This window comes from Lissotriton vulgaris, chromosome 11, assembly GCF_964263255.1.
Source record: "Lissotriton vulgaris chromosome 11, aLisVul1.2, whole genome shotgun sequence".
Taxonomy (NCBI): Eukaryota; Metazoa; Chordata; class Amphibia; order Caudata; family Salamandridae; genus Lissotriton; species Lissotriton vulgaris.
In genome coordinates, this window is record NC_141699.1 from 174,213,549 (window position 1) to 174,236,907 (window position 23,359).

The 23,359-nt window shown below is 45.6% G+C and overlaps 1 protein-coding gene across 1 annotated transcript in view; it reads right to left on the reverse strand.

Moving 5' to 3' along the window:
* Positions 1 to 23,359, reverse strand: part of NAA25 (N-alpha-acetyltransferase 25, NatB auxiliary subunit) — an 893,576-nt gene that overhangs the window by 706,787 nt on the left and 163,430 nt on the right. Inside the window, exon 5 of the mRNA XM_086943077.1 lies at positions 9,659 to 9,733. Within this exon, the coding sequence (XP_086799203.1) occupies positions 9,659 to 9,733 (75 nt within the window). The remainder of the gene's footprint in view (positions 1 to 9,658; positions 9,734 to 23,359) is intronic.

The window sequence follows — 23,359 nt, forward strand, 5'->3', positions numbered from 1 at the left end:
TAGCTGAAAGATTGATGGTATCCCCGCCTGTCTAAGAGTTGGGCCCCCTGGATGGAACAGGATTGCCATATCTGTAAGGAGACATGCAAAATGATAACTTTAAATCTGGGAGTCCCAACCCTCCTCTTTCTTGTGGCAGTGACATATCTATTTGATCGCCTTATTTTGCCATGCTGCCACAGGAATTTCATAAATATGGCCTCGATCTGCTTAATAACCTTCTCATCAATTTTGAATGGAATTGACCTAAATTTATATAGAACCTTGGGAAACATTGTCATTTTTATGACGTTAGCCCTCCCAATTAATGACAGCTGAAGTGAGTCCATTCTTTTTAGATCGGTTTCCATTGAATGCATGAGTGGTGTGAAGTTATCAATTATTTTTCCAGGTTCTGCATTTATTGTTATACCCAAGTAGACTACAGAGTCCACATATCTAACATCCTGCTTAGCTATTTTTTTAGAGCATAATTTGTCCACATTTAATTGGTAGCCCGACACACCTCCAAACTGCCCGGTTATATTAACTACTTCCCTCATAGCTGACTCTGGGTCTTTGGTAATAACGGCTAAGTCATCCGCATATGCGAGAAGTTTAGTCTGATACCCATTAGTGACTACTGGTTTAATGGCCACGCTATTCATTATTTGTGTAATTAAAGGATCTATATAAAGCGCAAACAGGATTGGTGAACATGGACAGCCGTCGCGTACCCCTTGTTATATTGATCTTACCAGATCTTTCTCCCATTAGTTGGATTCTTGCCATAGGTGATGAGTACATAGCCTGAATAGCTTGGCAGAATCTTGGGCCAAACCCCCTTGCCTCCAGGACCTTCCAGAGAAAGCCCCATCTGACGCGATCAAATGCCTTCTCAGCGTCGAGGAGGATCATTCCGACCCCCTCCCCCCTAGCAGCTCCGATGTCAAATAGGGTAATAGCTCTCCTAATGTGGTCAGTGGTACCCCTACCCGGGATAAACCCATGCTGCCAGGGGGAAACCAAGGACGCAATAATCCTCCCCATGCGTACGGCCATGATTTTTGCATACAACTTATTATCGCTATTGATCAAAGATATTGGTCTATAGGAACCAGGGTTAGTCTTTGGTTTTCTTTTTTTATGGGAGTTCACTATATTGGTTGATCCCTGGAAGAACTTGCGCAGCATTATTCGCTACAAGGTTATCAAGAGTTTAAATACCTACAGCTTGTCAACAGAATTAAATCAATAAGGCCACGTATCACCCTGACAAGGAGATGTGAACTATTGGAGTATTTGAAGTCGGGGGGTCATAGAATTAAGGATATATATAAATATTTAGTGAAGCATCAATGGATGATATGGGTAAAATGGAATCAGCCTGGTCCATAAAGTTGGGGGATCCGGAAGTAGATCTCGATAAGGCCCTAGCGATGGATAAAAGATTTCTGCGTTCCTCGAATCTCAGGGCCCAACACTATAAAACTTTATTCAATCTATACTACACGCCGGCAAAATTATTCTCCTGGGGGAAAGCGGCTGATAGTAATTGTCCCAGGTGTGAAAATGGTCCAGCTGATATTATACACATGTTCTATGGTTGTGAAAAATTAAATATTATTAAAACTGAAATAGAGCGGTTTTTAGAGGGGCTGCTAGATGTCAAAATTAATCTATCCCCAACCCTGATAATCATTGGATGCGATGTGAAACTTAATATGCGTAGTTTTTATCTCTGTAGCAAACTTTTTTACGATTTTAATCAGTGCAGCATGGAAGGATACAGAAGCACCGACGTTTCAAATGTGGATGTGTAGAATGTTGGGTATTCATAACATTGAGGAAGCACTTTATGAACTAAAGGGAGCCAAGTCAAGGGAAATGGGTATGCGACTTTGGGCCCCAGTAGCTGCCTGGAGAGCAGCAAGAGTTTAAAATGACTCCGAGGTATAGTAGCTATTCAATCTGCCTATTATATTTTTAGAATCTTGGGGTACATGGGTTTGCGGGTTAAACGTATTATGTAAACATTTGATTATGGATGGTATATTTGTATGTATGTATTTATGATGGGAAAGAATCGGCTTTACTATGTATTGTAATTTATTTTGTATGAACTCTCAATTAAAAAAAAAAAGGGAAAAAAAAAAAGATACTCAATCCTAGCAGAAAATCAGAAATATGCCCAGGGCCTTGCCGGGGGGACAGACAAATACCTAATGGGAGTTTAACTAAACCTCTCTTATTACATGCCTCATCGTACTCACATCTTCCTGACACAGTTTAATAATTGCACTGACCCACCATCTAACTAGAGTTGAAGAAGAGGTCAGTGTGATTAAAAGAATGATAGAAACACTCACCAACAACATGTGTACAAATGAGAAGGGCTCCAACCCTATATCTAATGAGCTTAACCCAGGAGAGCCAACTGTGGAAAACAAGGATATTAAACTGGGTGAGTGCATTAACCAAACTACTGGTGTAGTTAACTCACAAGCCTATAGTGCCCATGGGTTGTACAACGATTAACATAGCAGTGGTCGCCGACGAAACTTAGGACACCAAGCAATTGCCCGACAAGAAGAGCATAGTTTACACAGAAGAGAGCAAATCCCTCTTCACATGAAAGGGCCCCCCAATAGTTTACCACCTGCTAGTGTACGCAGGGGTGACCGTGAATGGACGAATTATCAGAGAAAAGAAGTATCCCAAGAGGTACCCCAACAAGTTCCAAATTGGGGACCACTGCATAAATCACAGGCGGGATTTATCCCCTTTTGTTTTCCTCACAAACGCCCCCAGATTAAAGCCGGGAACTAAGGAGGATCCGGATTCCTTGGTTAATAAGGTCATACATTGGGATCAGGACTAAACACCATTGTCTTTCTATAATCAAATCTGATATTAAGTGTGCTGAACGGCAGCAGAAAGAAGGAGGGGGATTTAGACAACACCAGGGTAACTTTTTATTCAAAGGTAATAGCTGACAATCTGATAACCTTTAATTTAATAACCCACACACTTTTTGATTCAAAGATGGCGATTAGACAAAATAAAATATTTGTTTCGAATTCTGGCCCTCAAATGAATCTCATGGTGACAAAGGTTAATATAACCAGCTCAGCGATTACATTGAAGAGTGACCTTGAAGCAGTATATTAAGTGTGCTTGTTAACCCGACATTGGTAAACCTTTGGAGATCAGTATCCTCCTGATTGGACCCAAGGGGAAGCAGGCCCAGACGAACAAACTGTCTATGAGACCCAGAGGGGGAACCGACTGATAATCCTAACTTAAAATGCAATACCCTCATGGAAAGTGAGCAGATTATAGTAAGGGATAGTGCCCCCTAAAACAAGTACTATCAAAATTCTGTCATGGAATATAGCAGGCCTCACAAAAAAACTCTTGGAACCCGATTGTCAAAATTACATAGATAAGTTTGATATATGCCTCTTCCAAGAGATGTGGGCCTTGGAACCACTTTACAAGGTGGGCTATCGAACATTTAGTACTGAGGCAACTCACCTCAAAAAGGTAGACCCTCTGGTGGGCTCTTAATTTGGATTAGGAATCAAGCAAATGCAGAAATAGGCGATATATTACCTGGTTCACGTGATATTCAGGGACTATACTTGAAATTCCCTAATAAATCTACACTTTAACTTTTTAATATATACATAAGACCATGTGACCTCTCCAAGGAAGCACTGCTAATTACTCAACTACGTGGGATTATCGATTCTACCACCAATGACAGTCCGACTGTAATTGGCGGTGATCTTAATTGTTGCTACGAACCTTTAAGGGATATGGAAACCATAACCGAGGAAGAGGACCAAGCATTAGGTATTCCGCAGTTAAGCATTGAAAAACTAGCAAGGTGCACTGTTTCAGCCCTGCAGCTTTTCAATTATATTATAGAAAAAGGATTACAAGCGTGTAATGGTAGGTGCCCCTCCGATATTGAGCGAACAAATACTTTTACCAAGGGTCAGGCGCCCTCACCAATAGTTTATATTATGATAAGCGCTATACATTGGGGGTATGTGATCGATTTTAGAGTAGAGGAAAGGAGGCCTCCGAGCCCTGCTAGACAACGGGGAAACAGCGGCACTCATCCTCCTGGACCTCTCTGCAGAGTTCCACACTGTCTGCCACCGCACCCTAGTCCAACGCCTCAGCAACATCGGCATCCAAGAGAAGGTACTGGAGTGGATCATCTCGTTCCTCGCCGGAAGATCACAGAGACCGCCTCTCCCCGTTTCGATCCGAGGCCACCGAAGTCATCTGCGGCGTCCGCAAGTATCTTCACTCAGCCCCACCCTCTTCAACGTCTACATGAGACCTCTTGCAGCCATCGCACGCCAACACAACCTCAACATCATCTCCTATGCCGATGACACCCAGCTGATACTCTCCCTCAACAGAGACCCCGACACCGCCAGAACCAGCCTACACGAAGGGATGAAAGACGTCGTAGAGTGGATGAAGAACCGCCCCCTGAAACTGAACTCAGACAAGACGGAAGTCCTCATCCTGGGACCATCGCCCTCCGCCTGGGACGACTCCTGGTGCCCCCCCCCACCCTGGACACAACTCCCAAGCCGACAGACCACGCACGCAACCTGGGCTTCATCCTGGACTCCTCACTCTCGATGACCAGACAAGTCAACGCCGTCTCCTCATCATGCTTTCACACCCTACGCATGCTTCGCAAGATCTTCCCATGGATCCCGACCAAAACCAGGAAGACGGTCACCCAGGCACTCATCACCAGCCGACTGGACTATGGAAACACCCTCTACGCCGGAACCACAGCCAAGCTACAGAAAAGACTCCAACGCATCCAGAACGCCTCCGCCCGACTCATCCTGGACATCCCCCGACGCAGCCACATCTCCGGCCACCTAAGAGACATACACTGGCTCCCCGCCAAGAAGAGGATCACGTTCCGGCTCCTCACCCACGCACACAAGTCTCTCCACGACCTAGGCCTCAAGTACCTCAACGACCGCCTGACCTTCTACACGCCCACCCGCCAGCTACGGTCTACTAGCCTCGCCTCGCCGCCGTACCACGCATCCGAAGAACCACCGCCGGAGGCAGATCCTTCTCCTACCTGGCGGCCAAGACATGGAACTCCCTCCCAATCCACCTTCGGTTGACCCAGGACCATCTCGCCTTCAGAAACAACTCAAGACAAGACTGTTCGTGCAGTAGCGTACCCTTCCCCCCAAGCGCCTTGAGACCCTTCCGGGTGAGTAGTACGCTATACAAATGTTATGATTGATTGATTGATTGAGGGAAAGTGACCATCTCCCTCTTTGCCTAATTTTAGAAGCAAAATATTTCCAGTTCCAAACTAGACTAGGTCTGCAGGTACCACAGCCTATGCTGTGTAATAATAGGAGTTAGATGGCCAACAATTTTAGGGAAAATAGAACCGCTGACTTCTATTAATACACCGAGGATTGCAACCCAAAAATTGAAGAAATAACTAACTTCCTGCAAACACAAAATATGCCAGTTCTAACCCCAGAGGAAAAAATAATTTTAAATGGTGAAATAAAATCAGAGGAAGTTGCCCAAGCGATTAAAGAGCTAAAGAGAGGAAAAGCAGCAGGGCCTGTTGCCCTCCCCAACGAATTCTATTTAAAGCTAAAAGATACGCTTGTCCCCCATTTAACAACACTAGTCAACCAGATTTTCATAAACAATGCTAAAATCCCGGAGTCATGGAATGATGCCATCTATCATATTAAAACCAGGAAAAAATCCAAAGCAATGCGAATCTTACCGCCCAATATCCATCTTGAATTGTGATTACAAGATTTTTACTCAAATCCTGGCAAAAAGGTTAGGGAAAATAGCGGGGACCTTAATAAATTCTAACCAGAAAGGCTTAATGGCAGGAAGGCACTTACAAGACCTCACCCACGAGTTAATCGCAGCAATCAACATCTCTATAACAGAAAAGATTCCTCTATCGATAATTACAATAGACGCTGCTAAAGCATTCGATAGAGTAAATTGGTCCTATCTAAATGAAGTACTAAAGAAATTCAATCTAGGGGAAAACATCGTAAAAGCAGTAGCCAATATTTATAACTCACCCAGAGCTAAAATATTAATTAATGGTCACCTTACTAACAACATCCTGATAGGTAGAGGTACACGCCAGGGTTGCCCACTCTGCCCTCTACTCTTTAACTTTTATATTGAGCCGATTGCAGAACACCTTAGGAACCTCCCTTTAATTTCCCCATTCTCTTACCAAGGGTGGTACAAGAAAGTCGCATTATATGCCGACGATCTCATGATCTTTACCGCAGACCTAAAAGAGGCTCTTAAAACAACAGAAGAGACCTTGTTGAATTTCGGTAGGATATCTGGTTACCAGATAAATCAAATAATATTTTTAGTGATCTCTTATCTTTTTTCCTTTCAAATGATGATTTAAACCCTATTTTAATTACTCAAATCCACTCAATGTTAGTGGGAAAAATGTAACACTATCTCACTAGAGCAGCAACAGGAAAAATTTCTCCCAAGATCAAGTTGACACTAGCCAACCCCCGGTTTAATGAAGCATGTAGAATAGCCAAAAAAGACCTAATTAAAACACTGCGTTCCAAAGAACCAGTTAAAATTAGGCAAGCGAGGAAAAACTATAACCGGATCTTAATCCTAGAACGTATACGATGGGAGGATGCAGGCTGGGACGTTTTGTTAGCCGCAGCAAGGGTAAGAGACTATTCACTATTCTGGCGGATCATTGCAAACGGCAATAAGTCTATCAAACCAGCCCAGGAATATCATCTGGCCCCTACCACTTGGTTTAACCTTTTTGCATATTTATATGCACTTGCGGGTTCTACATCAAACCAGAATTTACGTATAATTAATGAGCTGTTAAAATATGAAGAGATTGTCCCACTACAGTTTTCTATTATAGAAACCAAGCAGGCTATAGCGTCCATCAAGGCATCGAAAGCTCCAGGGCCCGACAATATCCCGGGGGATCTTTTTAGACAATGATCCAGATGTATGGGCATCGTACATGAATCTACTGTGTAATGCAATAAGCAGTGGTCAGCCCATTCCTGCATCATGGAAGGGGGCGGTGATTGTCCCTATAGACAAGAAGGGTTGTAGGGACAATCCTGCCAATTACAGGCCTATCAGTTTGATAGATATTACCCAAAAAATATACTCAAAGCAGATCTTGGAAAAGTTAAACAATTGGTTAACAGATCATGATATACTGTCCCCCTACCAGGCTGGTTTCAGAAAAAGAACCAGCACCATAGATCAGGTGATTAGGCTGCTAACCATTGCCTGGAAACACACTAAATTAAGACTGGTTAACTTGTATGTGGCCTTCATTGATTTTAAGGTCGCTTTTGACTTAGTTCCAAGAGATCTGCTGTGGGTAAACCTGTTAAAACAAGGTGTCCCCAAAAACATCCTGGTGCAATCGATGAGACTCCATGAAAATAACTTTGCAAAAGTCCGTTGGGGATTAGGCGGGGAACTAACAGAGAAAATCCTGGTGAGGAGAGGTGTGCGCGAGGGATGTGTCCTGGCGCCAACCCTGTTCCTCCTTTACATCAAGGATATGGTGGACTCCTTACTGAACTCAAATCATGACTCCCCCAAGTTAGGTGGTTCCCAAGTATGTGCCCTGACTTTTGCGGATGATACTATTTTGCTTTCACAAACCCCTAAGGGATTGCAGAATCTCCTTAATAAGCTGGATGAGTACTTTATAGAAAAAGGTCTGGAAATAAATCCCCTAAAAATTACATATATGTGTATTAGGCCCCATAAAAATAATATCACACTAAATGGTGCAGTAATAGAGAGGGTTCACAATTTTGTTTATTTAGGAGCCTAGATTTTAAGCTTTCACGGCGCCCCCACATCAGAAAATCAGGGACGATTTTAATGCAAAACTCAGTGCCCATCCTGAAAAAACTCCATGCTACCTATATCAAATCCATCCCTCCGGCATTGGAGGTATATAAATCGAAAGCCCAAACTGCCGACCTCTATGGTTCCGAGTTGTGGGGTGGGGAGCAAACTTCCACTATTACTACGGGAGAAAATAGGGTTCTAAGAGCAATGATCCCCTTGCCCCAAAGTACTCCGGTGAGTCCATATGTATATGACCTGGGGTTAAAACGCATTGAGGACAGGGCAGTTTTGATGACCCTGTTATACTGGATTAGGCTATAGGCTACTGACAAACTTTTTATTTATAGGCAGGCACTAAAAGTACTTATCGCACTAGATATACACGTAACCTTCCCTTGGTTGATTAACATACGTAGATGGCTAATAGACCTGGGGCTTAGCGAGTTCTGGCTCCATCCAGAAAAATTGACTCTGGATTCAAGAAAGGAACTTTAGAGGATTTATTGGAGCCAGGCTGTATTAAAAGTAGCACAGAATAGTAGCGCTGGCCCACTCCCGAATGATTACCTGGTGGTCAAACCCGTCCCTTGTTTTGAGGTTTTTCTCGACCAAATAGAACGTCAACTTGCAAAAATACTGTATTTAAAATTTAGGTACGGGACTCTTCATGTTAGATCTTTTACAACCAAGTGGGGAACGCCCTGCAATGGGGAGGAAGATAGTAAGTGTACAATGTGCCAGCTGTCTACAAAGGAAAATGTAGCACATGTTCTTCTATTTTGCCCCACCTATATGAAAGCCAGACACAAATGGATTGCACCGTTGGGAAGGAAAATGGGTGTGAGATGATATATGGACATGCTATGGATTTTAAAAACAGATAACACCCAGCTTGTTTTTGGAGTTTCAAGATTTTTATTGGCTGCTAATTATATAAGAATGAAGAAGGGTTTGAAATTTTAACTAGGATTTTGTAACAGTGGACCTAAGAATATGAAGTATGTACTTTGTTGTCTAGTTGATTATTTTTAGTGTTTATAGTATTTAATATTTTATTATGAAATGTATTTCCAATAATTTTGGGGGAAATTATTATGATAAAAAGGCATTGTATTTTATATATCGTACTGTACATTACATTGTAATGGCGATCGCACTTTAGTCTGGATTTTGCGCATTTGCACAATCGCCACATTCTATAATTGGTAACCCATAATTGCGATTATTATTATAATGGACTTAATGACTGTTCTTTTTTGCACTTATTCGATCGCACTTTACATTCAAACTGCATATTTGCACAAATGTAATGTTGTATAAATTGGCAATCTATAACTGTGAACATATTTTATGGACTGGAAGTATTTGAATATTGTATGACTTTGTTTTCTCTTTTATGATTCTTTGAATTGAATAAAGATGCTTTTGATTGATATTCCAATGCGCAGAGCCTATCAGGGATATAGGAACTACACTACATGGGGAGGGCAAAAGGCAGACTATGACTAAACCAGTGAGCTAAACTTCAAATTGTCATGTCAAAAGGCGTGACATAAATGATGCTTTGAGATCACCAAAGAATGTTATCCTAAAAACATAACCATGATCACATAGAAAAAGACAAGTGGTTACCACATGTTTTATCTAAAACATCCAGCAGTACAAGAATGGACTGTAACTGTACTGCAACGCTAAAGAAAGAAATTAATAAATAAAAATTGCACTCTCACAGTGGAAGGTCTGCACTTACTTGCATTATTAGGCTCATAACTGACCAAAAGTAGTAGGGATTCTTCGGAACTATTTTATAAAGCGCCATTCCTGCCTGTAAAACAAAACACATTGGCGAGGAATGTTTAAAAAAGCTAATTCCATAAGGTGTGTGTTTCTCATGAACAAAAACAAACTCATTCTAAGGCTTGCCGTTTAATGACTCCTTTTATTGACCCGGAACAAGGAAAATGCTACTTACCCAGTATGCATTTGTTTTTGGCATGTAGAGCTGTAGATTCACATGCTTTGCATAGCCTGCCATCTAGTGTTGGGTCCAGATGTTTGCACTTTGTCTTTTCCAGTCACGAGGTAGGTGACTCCTCCTTTCGGCGATACTGTGCATGGGCATCGACCCACTGGTAGATTGTTTGCCGCAGAGGGTGATAATTGAGTTAGGAAGTAGTATGAGATTTCCATGTATATATGTATCTAAGTAAGATGTTACTGCAACAGGTATAGGTACTCAGGGAGGCGGGTGCGCGCATGTGAATCTACAGCTCTACATGCCAAGAACAGATGCATACTGGTTACGTACCCTTTGCCGTTCGAGGCATGTGAGCTGTAGATCACAGGCTTTGCATAGACTATACAGCAGTTATCTCCCATGCGGTGGCTAGCTTGTAGCTTTTGCAGTGGTCTGAAATAGTGTACGTAAAACTGCTTGGCCCACACTAGCTTGCTATCTTGCTAGCACATCTACACAATAGTGTTTTGTGAATGTGTGAGGTGTAGACCATGTTGCAGCTTTGCAGATGTCATCTATAGGTATATTACCTAAGAATGCCATAGAAGCCCCTAGTTTGCGTGTGGAGTTCGCTCTAGGGGGAATGGTCAATGTTCGTTTTGCCTTTGCATAGCATGTCTGAATGAATTTGACTATCCGCCTTGCAATACCCGATTTTGATATAGGATTGTCTTTATGCGGTGGAGCAAAAGCCACAAATAATTGTTTTGTGTTACGGAAAGGTGTTGTCCTTTCTATATAGTAAAGTAGTGCTCTTTTCACATCTAAAGTGTGTAAAGCACGTTCTGCCACAGAATCTGGTTGAGGGAAGAACAAAGGCAAATCAACAGATTGGTCGGTATGAAAGGCAGATATTACCATAGGTAGGAATTTAGGGTTGGTCCAAAGAACTAATTTGTTTTGGTGTATTTGTAAAAATGGTTCGTCTATGGTTAGTGCCTTAAGCTCACCTACTCTCCACAGTGGTGTGATAGCTACGAGGAAAGCTACCTTCCAAGTGTAATTTGCAGGTCACATCTATGCAATGGCTCAAAAGGTGGAGCCATTAGTCTGGTGAAGACAATATTGAGATTTCACACTGGAGCAGGTGGATGTTGTGGGGGAATGATTCTTTTAAGTCCCATCATAAATGCTTTAATGATAGGGACTCTAAAGAGAGACACATGTTGTCTGTTCTGTAGGTATGCAGCTATTGGAGCAAGATTTAAGCGTATCGATGTGTACGCTAAAAATAACAGCAGCTGATGGAATAGATAGCAAATTATGTTTTGAACTGATGCATCAAGCAGGTTGATTTGATTATTATTACAGTAGATCACAAACCGCTTCCACGTTGCTGCATAGCATGCTCTTGTGGTAGGACGTCTAGCCTCTTTGATAATATTCATGCAGTCTGGCGGGAGATCAAGGTAGACAAACTCTAAGATTTCAGGTGCCAGATCGCAAGGTTGAGATGACTGGGATCTGGATGTCTTATCTCTCCATGGCTTTGAGTGAGGAGATTGGCAGTGAGATGTAGTTTTTGGTGAGGAACTACTAAGCGCTCCAACAAGGTTGACGGGCCCATGTGGGAGCAACTAGGATTAGTGTCAGGGACGCCTGTCTGAGCTTCCAAACCCCTAATGGAATGAGTGGGAGAGGTGGAAAAGCGTTGGCAAATATCCCTGACCAAATCATCCATTGCCTCTGAACAATGGGTGTAGATACCTGGATGCAAAGCTTGTGCATTTTGGATTTCGGTTAACGCGAACAGATCTATGTCTGGAAAGACCAACATTTGAAAGAATGGGAGGAGAACATGATGGTGGAGTTCCCATTCATGATCTGTTGTTTTTGACGACTGAGGAGATCTGCAATCTAATTCCTTACTCCTGGAAGGTGTTCTGCGAGAAGATACATTTTGTGATGTATAGCTCATCTCCAGATGGTCTGTGCTAGTTGTGACAGCTGGTGAGTGTGCGTCCCCCCCCGTCCCCCTTTTGGTATGTAGTACATTGCTGTAATGTCTGTACGAATCAGGACAGCTTTGCTTACTAGATTAACTTCAAACGCTTTGAGCGCTAGAAAAATCACTAGCAGCTCTAGATGATTTATGTGAAGCTGCTTTTGCTGCAGGCTCCATATGCCCTGAATTGTACGAGTCTGGAGAGGAGCTCCCCAACCAGTGAGCGATGCATCTGCTGTTAGCACGATTTGTAGAACCGGGTTGATGAAGGGCGCCCTTTTGAAAGGTTTTGTGTATTCCACCACTGCAGAGAGCGATGGGTGCAGCTGTCTACCAACAATAGATCTGATAACGGACCCAGAGCCTGGTTCCACTGACGTGCTAAGCACTCCTGGAGGGGAAGCATTTGAAGTCTTTCATAAGAGCCCATTGTGAGAAGTTGGCCTGGTATATGATGTTCACTATTCTAGTGAGCACCTTGCACCAGTCCAAACAACCCTTATGGTGATGGTTGTAAAGTCAACCTTATAGACCAGCTATCCTAGAGGTAGCATGGACAAAGCAGACTTAGGCTAAACTCCAGAGGGCATGTGAAGCCAGCTGTTTTACCATATGCAATCCCTTTAATATTTATGAGCACAGAAGCACAAGCGCATAACAAGTAACTTAATATAACATACAAAAGTTGCACAATTATGGATAGGGCTGGGTGGCCCGCTAAACCATATATTAAAAAAGTGGTATAAGTACCACGTCACAAACAATGGTAAGGCATAGGGCCTTGGGAATCGCTGGGGCTACTCTGGGCTAACAATGGTTAGGGAGCAGGAGGCCGACGGGATGCGTGTGCAGAGTCTAAAGTCACACGTGTGCACACAAGTCAATGGGTGCATAAAAATAGAAAGTTAAAGGTTTGGGAGTCTTCCGACTGGACTAGAACTTAACCACTTGAAACTAGGAGTGTAAACCTTTACAGGAGCACCATAGTACTCGCGTTACCTAACCCACAGGAAGCAGGTGCATAGGTCCCAAAGTGTGTCGGTTTTCGTCATGGAGATCTATGAAGCCATGGAGAAAAGATGCTGCAGGCGGCCAGAAGAGAAGAGTGCGGGTGGATCCAAGGGTGGATCGAAGATGTAGAGGAACTGAAAGCAGAGGGGACAGAGTCTGGGTCACTAGCCAGTGACCAGGATGGAACCAGGATGGAACCAGGTGATGTCGCGTTGCAATCAGGTGCTGATGGGAAGCTGGTCTCTGCAGCCACGTGGACCAGGAGGCGTCGACGACGACCAGGAGGCAGGCACGGACTGTCCCATGAATGCTCTCGCTGTCAGCGGGGTCGGCTTTAGGATTGTAGTCAACAAGCCTTGGCAAAGGCAACCCACGCAGGATACGATGTAGGCTTCTTACTCAGACCAGCAAGGTCTGAGGGGCGGCTTCTTTTGAGGGAAGCAAGGGCCAGTCTGGAGCAACCAGACCAGCGATGTAGTTTCAAAAGATCGTCGCCAAATTGGCCACTAGCCAACGAGCAAGTGACCGGGCAGACGCGTCAAGCAGGAAAATGCAAAAGGGCCCCACGCAGCACATGTGGAGTGTGCAGGGCTGATCTTTGGTGCAGATGCTGCTCGGGGATGGGGCTTCTCAATCCCCAATGCACAGCTTCGAGGAGGCCTCGGGGGCTGCACAGTTAGCTGGTCGCAGACTTTTCAAGATGGCCGGTCCCACGTCTCTCGTCGCCTCCACGGGTCTCAGCTTTGCAGGGACTGTGGATCGGGCTGTGTGATGTCTGGGAATCCGGTTCAGGCTCTGGGTTCGGGCGCCGGCGGCAGCAAAGCAAGTAGTCGATCGCTGAATGGTGCCTGCTTGTGCACGGTGGTCAATCCTGGACCACAAGGGAGATTCTTCAGTCGTCTTCTTCAAGTAGATAGTCGAAGGTCCAGAGTTTCGTTTCAGAGTTTCAGTCAGGATTAACCTTAAGTCTCTAGACTCAGCTCCTACCTATATACCAATCTTAGGGGCTGGATTACCTGCTAGGTCCCTCCTATGGGTGGGACCAGGGAAAGGGGGTGGTTACACCCTTTCCCATTGTCCAGTTTCGCGCCAGAGCTGGGGCTGGAGTGCCCCAGCACCGGTTTGAACTGGCCTATGCATGGGACACCTTGTGTGCCCCCGGCAGTGTCTCAATCCTTTCCGCCCTCCCTGTCCCAATACACAAAGTCCTGTCTGGAGTGGTGCTAGCACCTCCCAAGGCAGGAAACCTATTGTCCAAGCCTCCCTCGCTGGAAGGACTCCCAGCAGCAGGAGGTCAGACTTGTGTCTGTGGCAGCAGCATCCATTTTGTGATGCTGAGGCTCTGATTAACTTTAACCGGGAATAGTATGAACAACATGTCTTCTCCCTCTAGAAGGGTGGATGCTACCCCCATCGCCAGGACTGGCGAGGGGTAGTGTTCCAAATCAACATGTTTTGATAAAGCCAAACCATAGTTAGCATTTAACCGGGAGGTTCATAATGCACTTAAGAGTATATGGTATGGCAATATCCTAGAACTGCTATAGGGACATGGTTCCGAAAGCTGCAGACAGGCTCAGCTCATGCTAGAGCACCATCTCACATAAAACCAAGCACTCTGCCTCTAGGATTGTTAAGGCATGCCATAGGAGTGACTTATAGGTGTATATGTGTCTAGATATAGGGTTAGATATAGGTATACTATATCTAAAGCAAAGGGTGATTACACCACCTTGCCCCAGCTGAGTGATCAGCCAGTTGTGTCAAGTTGGGTGGCCAGCCAGGGGTGGCATAATACATGCTGCAACCCCTGGTAGGCCTTGGATGCACCTATACCCTGGGTACCTATAGTACACTGTACAGGGGCTCATAAGGTGACCCAGTATACAATTGGAGATGCACCTAAGGTACATGGAGTCCATTTTACAGAGAGAGCAGATAGTTGGCCTGGGATCCTGCTAATCCGGGCCCCAGGCTAAGTCGAAAACCAGCTAAACACTAGGCAAACATCTGGGATAACCATAGTCAGGAATCCACCTTCCTACACCCATTAGGATGCAAGACGCCATCATCCCTAGCAACTACATAAACACTTAAGCTGGCAATGAGTGTTGAGGCTGAAACTGACAGAGTAGATTCTGCATGTTGCGGATTCTGGCCGGAGTGGGGTAGGCTAGAGCTTTTTATGTATCTACCTTGGCTCCCAGATACGCCTGTGTGTTGGATGGTTGGAGGTGGGACTTGGATAGATTTACTGTGAATCCAAGATCGTGGAGCCACTGCACTATTTTGTGAGAGTGACTTACACCGCTTTGTTGCGAGCTGGATTTTATGAGCCAGTCGTCTTCAGTATGGGAGGACCTGAATGTGTTGTCTTCATAGATGAGCTGGGACCACTGCCAGGCATTTGATGAAAACCCAGGGAGCGGTAGTTACTCCGAAAGGGAGCACCTTGAACTGATAATGCTGGCCTGCTACTATGAACCAGAGGTATTTGCAGTGTGCAGAGTGTATTGGGATATGGAAACAGGCGTCCTTTAAGTCCAAAGTGAACAGAAAGTCACCTTTTGGAAGGAGCGGGAGCACTTGTTGGAGTGTCACCATGTGAAAGTGGTCCGACTGAATATATAGATTTAGTTCACGGAGGTCTAGTATAGGTCTGAGAGAGCCGTCCTTTTTGGGAATTATGAAGTACAGGGATTATACCCCAGCCCCTTGATATTGTATAGGACTGGTTCTATAGCTCCTTTTTGTAACAGAGAGAGAACTTCTTGCTTCAGAAGGGTGAGATGTTCTTGTGAGATTGCGTGTGCTCTTGGGGGGAGTGTCAAAGTTCCAGGCAGTAACCATATTGGATAATTTGTAGAAGCCATTTGTCGGAGGTGATTGTGTTCCAGACAGAGAGAAATTGGGAGAGACGAGTGGAATGATGGGGAGGTAAGGGAAGCAAGTCGCTGCTTGTTATTTGTGGGGGAAGTGCGTGTGGAGTTTCCTCTGCCTCTTCCCTTACCGTTGTTTCCTCTAAAACCTCCTCTTAATAGCTTCTTGATGAGGCTGATTGGTTATTGCCCTTATAAGAGGAGGAAGGATTCTCTGTGGATGTATTCTTGGAGCCAACCATGTAAAAGGAGCAACAAAGGGAACCTTTATTTGAAGGTAACTGCAAAGCCCCCATGGACTTTGTGACCTCTTGTGTCTTTTTTCATTTTTTCCAGCAAGGTGTCAAATGATGGGCCAAAGAGGTCTTCTTTGTCAAATGGTTGGTTGAGAATAGAGGCTTGCACCTCAGGTTTGAATCCTGAGATTCTCAACTAGGCATGCCTGCATAGCAGTACTCTGGTGTTTACTGTGCGGGCTGCTGTGTCTAGAGCACACCTGATGAACAAGTTACTTACCTTCGGTAATGCTTTTTCTGGTGGATACAGCATCTGCCTGTGGATTCCTCACCTTATGAATATCCCCTGCGCCCGCATTCCTCTGAATTTTTTCGTCGGCTACGCTCGCGACTCCGCATGACGTCACAGGAGCCATAAGAGAACCTCGTTGGCTTGATGACGTCCGTTCCACCCATTTTTCCGGTGCCTCGGAGGCGAAACAGGTGGACCGACAACACACAGTATACACAGTACACAACATATGAATCAATATACACAGTATAACATCAAAAAAGAAAGCTAAAGAAAATCAGCATTTTCTATAAATGTACCATATTGAAAGAAGATACAATATAACAATCCAAACAAGGCATCCTTCAAGGTGGAAAACGGGAAGGAGTGCGGGTCAGTGAGGAATCCACAGGCAGATACTGTATCAACCAGAAGGAAAATGCTACTTACCAGTATACATCTGTTCTTGGCATGTAGGGCTGCTGACATTCATATCTGTGCATAGATCGCCGCCTAGTGTTGGGTCCGGATGATTGCACCTTGTTGTCTTGGAAGAGTGTTCGAAGTATCACGAGATAGGTGACTCCTCCCCTGGACTACAGTGCGCATGGGCATCTTCTCCATCCGCAGATTGTTTTTCGCCATTGTGGCAGAGATGGAGATAGTAAAGTAAGAGATGGCCATGCAAAAGATAATGCTGCAGCTGCAACAGGCACCGGGGAGGAGGGCGGGCGATATGAATGTCAGCAGCCCTACATGCAAAGAACAGATGCATACTGGTAAGTAGCATATTCCGTTTGAGGCATGTGGGCTGCTGAATTCATATCTGTGCATAGACTGTATAGCAGTATCTCCTCTAGCGGTGAGTACCTGTGCCAGCTGCAGCAGTTTGAACAAGAGTTGAGGACAGCCTGGCCTACAGCAGCTTGCCGCTTTGCTTGTACGTCTACACAGTAGTGTTTTTTGAAAGTGTGTATAGTAGACCATGTGGCTGCTCTACATATGTCTACAAGAGGGATATTTCCAAGGAAAGCACTTGTCAGCAGGTACCTCTCTGGACTTAGATGCACGCCGAACTAGGGCGCTTTGCACTTTAACCATTGAGACTCTTTTGCTTTTAAACGGTCATACTGTAACTCTTACCTTTTCTTGCGCATTTGTACCGCCGTCACCGCCTCCACAGTCCCCGGTCCACCACCAAGCATTTGGATTGCTGTGGAGGGACAAGGGAGGAGATTCTGGGCCTCGGAAGCGATTCACTACTTCCGGGCTCAACCGCCTACCAGACGCTCCCACTGGGTCAGCCCAACCCCACTGGCTACAAATCAGGAGCCGGCAAGCTGCATGGTGGATGCGCTTGTCAGCAGGAACCTCTCTGGACTTAGATGCACGCCGAACTAGGGCGCTTTGCACTTTTTTAACCATTGAGACTCTCTTTTGCTCTTAAACGCTCATACTGTAACTCTTACCTATTCTTGCGCATTTGTACCGCCGTCACCGCCTCCACAGTCCCCGGTCCACCACCAAGCATTTGGATTACTGTGGAGGGACAAGGGAGGAGATTATGGGCCCCGGAAGTGATTCCCTACTTGAGGGCCCATCCACCTATCAAACACTCCCATCAGACACACCCACTGGTCGTACAACCCTCATTAAATAGATGCCATACAAGTAGCGCAGGGGACGCGCGCAGCGGGCGCGCTGGCGGCGCACCAAAGGCAAGCCTGTCTGCGCCCGGCCGGGACCTAGGGACCCCCCTTGAGCCACCCATCATCACTTATACCTCTGCTGAGCTAAGGAACTTTCAGGGAACTTGGCCCATCATCCGTGAACTCCGTGAAAGCTTGGGCACGACCGGGATCCTTTCCCTGTCCCCTTTCACTCCCCCTGCACCCTTGGGTGGCCCTCAGACCTCTTCCACCATCACCACCCACCCAAAGTCGACCCCTTCCAAACTTTCTATTTGGTATCTAAATACCCGCTCGTTAGCCAGACACCAGGTCGAGATCTTCAAACTACTCGACACCCTCCACCCAGACATCCTGTTTCTCTCTGAAACCTAGCTATCGTCTGAGTCCACACCAGACATTCTGGCTGCTCTCCCCGATAACTTCTATATTCTCCAGGCTAATCAACCAGATGGGAAGACTGGGGGAGGAGTTGCTGCCATCATCACCCATCCGCACATCTTCACTTCCCTCACAATTCCTAACACCTCGCTGGCTGAGATACTCGCAGTCACTTTGCACTCTAAATATTTTCAACTGGCATGTGTTCTCTGCTACCGCCCACCTAACCCTTCCTCAAACTTTATTTAATTTTTTAGCAACCTTGTTGCAGAGCTCGTAATTAACCATGCCAAGCTCCTCATCATAGGGGAATTCAATTACTGGCCACATGACCCCCTCTAACCCGTGCTCCAAACAGTTCAGGGATTTGCTCTCTGGGCTAAATTTTTCAGAACTCATCACAGTAGCCACCCACATCAAAGGGCACACTCTGGATCAGGCCTGGAGCCTTAATTTAGACATTCTTGAGCTTCAGGTATCCCCCTGTGCTTGGTCCGATTACTACTCTGTTTCTTTTTCTATTAGCCTCCCAGCTACCATATCCACACATTCAGCCGCCCCCACCATGGTTAGAAACTGGAAGCATGTAGATATTCCTTCATTTTGCTCCAATCTCACTTCCACCCTCTCTGCCTTTCCTGACCTTTCGGATTCCCAATGTTCGCCACATGCCCAAGCAGACTCTCTCTCCTCCTGGCTGACCCAGGCGAGAGACAACTTTGCCCCCCTCAAGATCTTAAAAATGATGAGACCCCACAACGCCCAACTCTGGTTTACCAAAGACCTTAGGGACAGGAAGCTCGCTCCGCGCCAACTGGAGCGCAAGTGGAGGCTTCATTACTGCCTCCTCAAGAAAACCCTGTTCCTGAAGGCCCTACAGGACTACAAGATGGCCATTGTGTCGGCCAAATCAGCACACTTTGACAAAAATACTTAGGGCCAGCTGCAAATCTAAAACTATCTTCTCCATCGTGGACGAGCCGGTCAAACCTGACCGCGTCACTGTTAAATCCCCCCCGTCGCAACTTCTTTGAGACTCCCTTAACAGTTATTTTATTGATAAAATTACAACAATAAAATCTAGTATCCCTGCTGCTGCCACTATGCTGCACCCTTCCATAGATCCCCCAACCATTCCCACTATCTTGCGTTCCCCACTCTCACCGCTGACACCTTTTTCTCTCGCTTATGGAAAGAAAAGTCTGGTTCGCCTTAGGACTGTTGCCCTCCTCATATTAGCCGTGAGATCTACCGCAAAATCCCCACGCCCCCTCTTGCCCTTCTGAACAATTCCCTTTCCTCAGGAGTGGTTCCCCTCTCCCATCCTGAAAAAACCAGGATCAGATCCCGACATTCCCTCTAATTTCCGTCCAATTTCCCTTCTACCCTACCTGGGTAAAGTCTTGGAAGCTTACGTGGGTAGCTGCTAGAGGGCCTTCATTGAATCCTCTCACTTCCTTGATCCTCATCAGGTACGGCTTTAGACCTCAGCACTCCACAGAGTCTATCGCCTTGGCCGTTCATGAGGAGCTAAGAAGGGGGGCCGGATCAGAACCTCTACCAGGCTCTGGTGCTCCTGGACTGGTCGACGGCGTTCGACACGGTAGACCATTCCATCTTATTTGAACGTGTCGAGCACGCCGGCATCCGGGGCTACCATTGAAGTGGATTGCCTCCTTTCTTCAGAAACGGACTCAAGCAGTGTCCCTCCCACCTTTCTCTTCAGTGGGAAAACACCTTACATGTGGGAAAACACCTTACATGTGGAGTCCCGTAGGGCTATTCGCTTTCACCACTTCTTTTTAATCTCTACATCCGTCCTCTCATCTCGGAGCTTCAACAAAAATCTGTCACTATTTCCAACTACGCGGATGATCTCCAGATTATCTTCAACATCGACTCCTCCCCTTCCTCTATACAACATGTCCACTCTGTAATGAACTTCATAAGCTCCTGGATGAATTATAATCAGCTCAAACTTAACCCTGACAAAACGGAGTTAGTCCTCACTGGTCCCCACAATAACCCTTGGAACTCTTTTCTGGCCTCGCTCACTCGGTCCCTCCCCCTCCCCTGTTGACATGTTAGGAGTTTAGAGATCACCATCTCCAAAGACCTCTCTATGAGGGCACAAATTAAGTCTGTGGTCTCCACTTGTTTCTACCACTTGAGCCGCATACGAAAAATCAGCAGATTCCTTTCTTACGAAGCTCTTGTCCAGGTCACCTTGGGGCTGGTTATCTCCCGAATTGATTATGCGAACTCCTTATTTGTGGGCATACCTGCATACCAAATCAAAAGTCTTCAACTCATCCAGAACCAGGCAGCCAGGTAGGTCTACGGACTGCCTAAACCCACCCATACTAAGCCCCTGTTAAAGAGCCTTCATTGGCTCCCAGTGGCTCAGCACAGCCTTTTCAAACTCGGCTGCCTGATTCATAAAGCTCTCTCCTCTCAGGGACCCTCTCATTTCTTCTCTTTTGCACAGATATGCTCCTCAGCGCGACCTCCGCTCTTCCACTCACAATCTCCTCACCCCCCGCCCCTTTAGGCGGAAAAAACATGGAGGTTTGCCGCTCTACATTCAGGCCCCTCTTTTATGGAACTCCCTTCCCCCTGCACTGCGTCTTCTTCCTTCCCATGCCCACTTCAGAAAATCCCTGAAAACCTGGCTCTTTTCGTTAGCATACAACTAAGTTCTTCAGATGAGTTCCAGACAGCTCTCCCACCCCAGCGCCAAGATACCGTAGAGGAACGTGCGCTTGACAAATATCATTTATCATATCATATAAAAGCCATGGATGCCCCCATTTTGCACGTAGAGTGTGCCCTTTGGGGGGGGGGGGGGGGGGGGGGGGGGGGCTTTGGGGGGGGGGACAGTTAACGTGTGTTTAGTTTTTAGATAACAAATTTGAATGCATTTAACTATCCATCTGGCTATTCCTGACTTTGATATGGGATTTCCTTTATGTTGTGGTAAAAAAGCAACAAATAATTGTTTTGTTTTTCTGAATGATTTAGTTCTGTCCACATAATAAAGCAGAGCTCTCTTTACATCTAGTGTGTGTAGGGCTCTTTCAGCTACCGACTGTGGGTTTTGGAAGAACACTGGCAGTTCTATTGATTGATTAATATGGAAAGTGGATATGACCTTTGACATGAACTTAGGGTTTGTTCTAAGTACTACCCTGTTAGCATGTATCTGCATGAAGGGTTCTTGAATCGTTAGTGCTTGTAGTTTGCTAACTCACCTGAGTGAAGTGATGGCAATCAAGAATGCCACCTTCCATGTTAAGAATTGAAATTCGCATGAATGTAGAGGTTCGAAAGGATGTCCCATGAGTCTGGTGAGTACTAGATTTAGGTTCCAGACTGGTGAAGGTAGGTGTTTTGGAGGAATCACTCGAGACCCTCCATAAAAGCCTTGATTGCTGGTACCAGAAACAGTGAAAGGTGTTGCCTGTTTTGAAGGTATGCTGCTATAGCAGCAAGGTGTAGTCTTATAAAGGAGTATGCTAGGTTGCATCTTTGAAGATGCAGTAGGTAACATGTAATATTTTGTATGGAAGCATATAATGGTTTGATTTGGTTATTGTTGCAGTAGATAACACATCTCTTCCATTTAGATGCATAGCATGGTCTTGTAGTTGGTCTTCTTGCCTCCTTAATGATATTCATGCAGTCTGGAGGCAAGTTAAGGTATCCAAATTCTAAGACTTCAGGAGCCAGATCACTAGGTTCATCTGATTGGGATATGGGTGTCTGATTTCTCCATGGTTCTGAGTTAGAAGATGGGGGTGCGAGGCGTAGCCTTTTATGAGGAACTACTGAAAGCTCCAGGAACGTTGTGTACCATGGCTGTCTCACCCATGTGGAGCAACTAGGATCATTGTGAGGGACTGTTACCGTAGTTTACGTGCCACCAGTGGAATCAGTGGTGCTGGGGGAAAAGCGTACACAAATCTGCCTGACCAGTTCATCCATATCGCATTGCCCTGTGACAACGGATGTGGGAACCTGGCGGCAAAGTATTGGCATTTTGAGTTTTCTTTTGTGGCAAAAAGGTCTATCTCTGGGTAACCCCACTTTTTGAAGAATGGCTGGAGAACTTGGGGGTGAATTTCCCATTCGTGCAGTTGTTATAGCTTGCTTAATCTCCACAACGGCCCCAACAACGCTAGGATGCCTGGCTTCACCTTCAGGGTGCCCAGGAGTGGGCACTTCACAGGGAAAAGCCAGGAAGGGTTCCACAGCGGCATGTGTACAAGCGTCTGAGATACCCCTTTGGGGGTCGATTCAGGCGCTATACAAATACTGCATTTGCATTTGACTGTGTGCTGAGAAGATCCGCTATTTGATAGTCTTTTCCTGGGAGGTGTTCTGCCAGGAGAAAGAAGTTTTTGGGAATTGCCCACTTCCATATGCTCTGTGCCAAGTGGGACAGCTGTGGAGAGTGTTTTCCTCCCTGTTTCTGGATATAGTACATGGCTGTCATGTTGTCCGTCTGGATAAACACAGTCTTGTTGTACAAGTATTTCTGGAATGCTTTTAGGGCTAGAAATATTGCTAGCAACTCTAGTTGATTGATATGTAGTCTCTTTTGTTTGATTGTCCAGAACCCTTGTACTGTGTATTGAAGTAGGTGAGCTCCCCAGCCTGTCAGTGATGTGTCCGCTGTTAGTACTAGTTGTGGAATCGGCTCTTGGAACAGTCGGCCCTTGGAAAGGTTTTGTGGGTTCCACGACTGCAGAGAGTTGTAAGCGCGACTGTCAACCAAAACTACGTCTTTTAGTAGTCCTTGAGCCTGGTTCCACTGTCTTGCAAGGCACTCTTGCAGTGGACGCATTTGAAGTCGGGCATGGGGGACAATAAATATGGAAGAGGCCATCATGCCTATGAGCTGCATGAAGACGCGGGCGGTTAAAGAGTGTATGGCAGAAATTTGTGAATGAGCACTTGCATGCAGGTTATCCTCGCCAAGTTTGGATATGCCTTTGCCACTGAAGTATCTATGGTAGCTCCC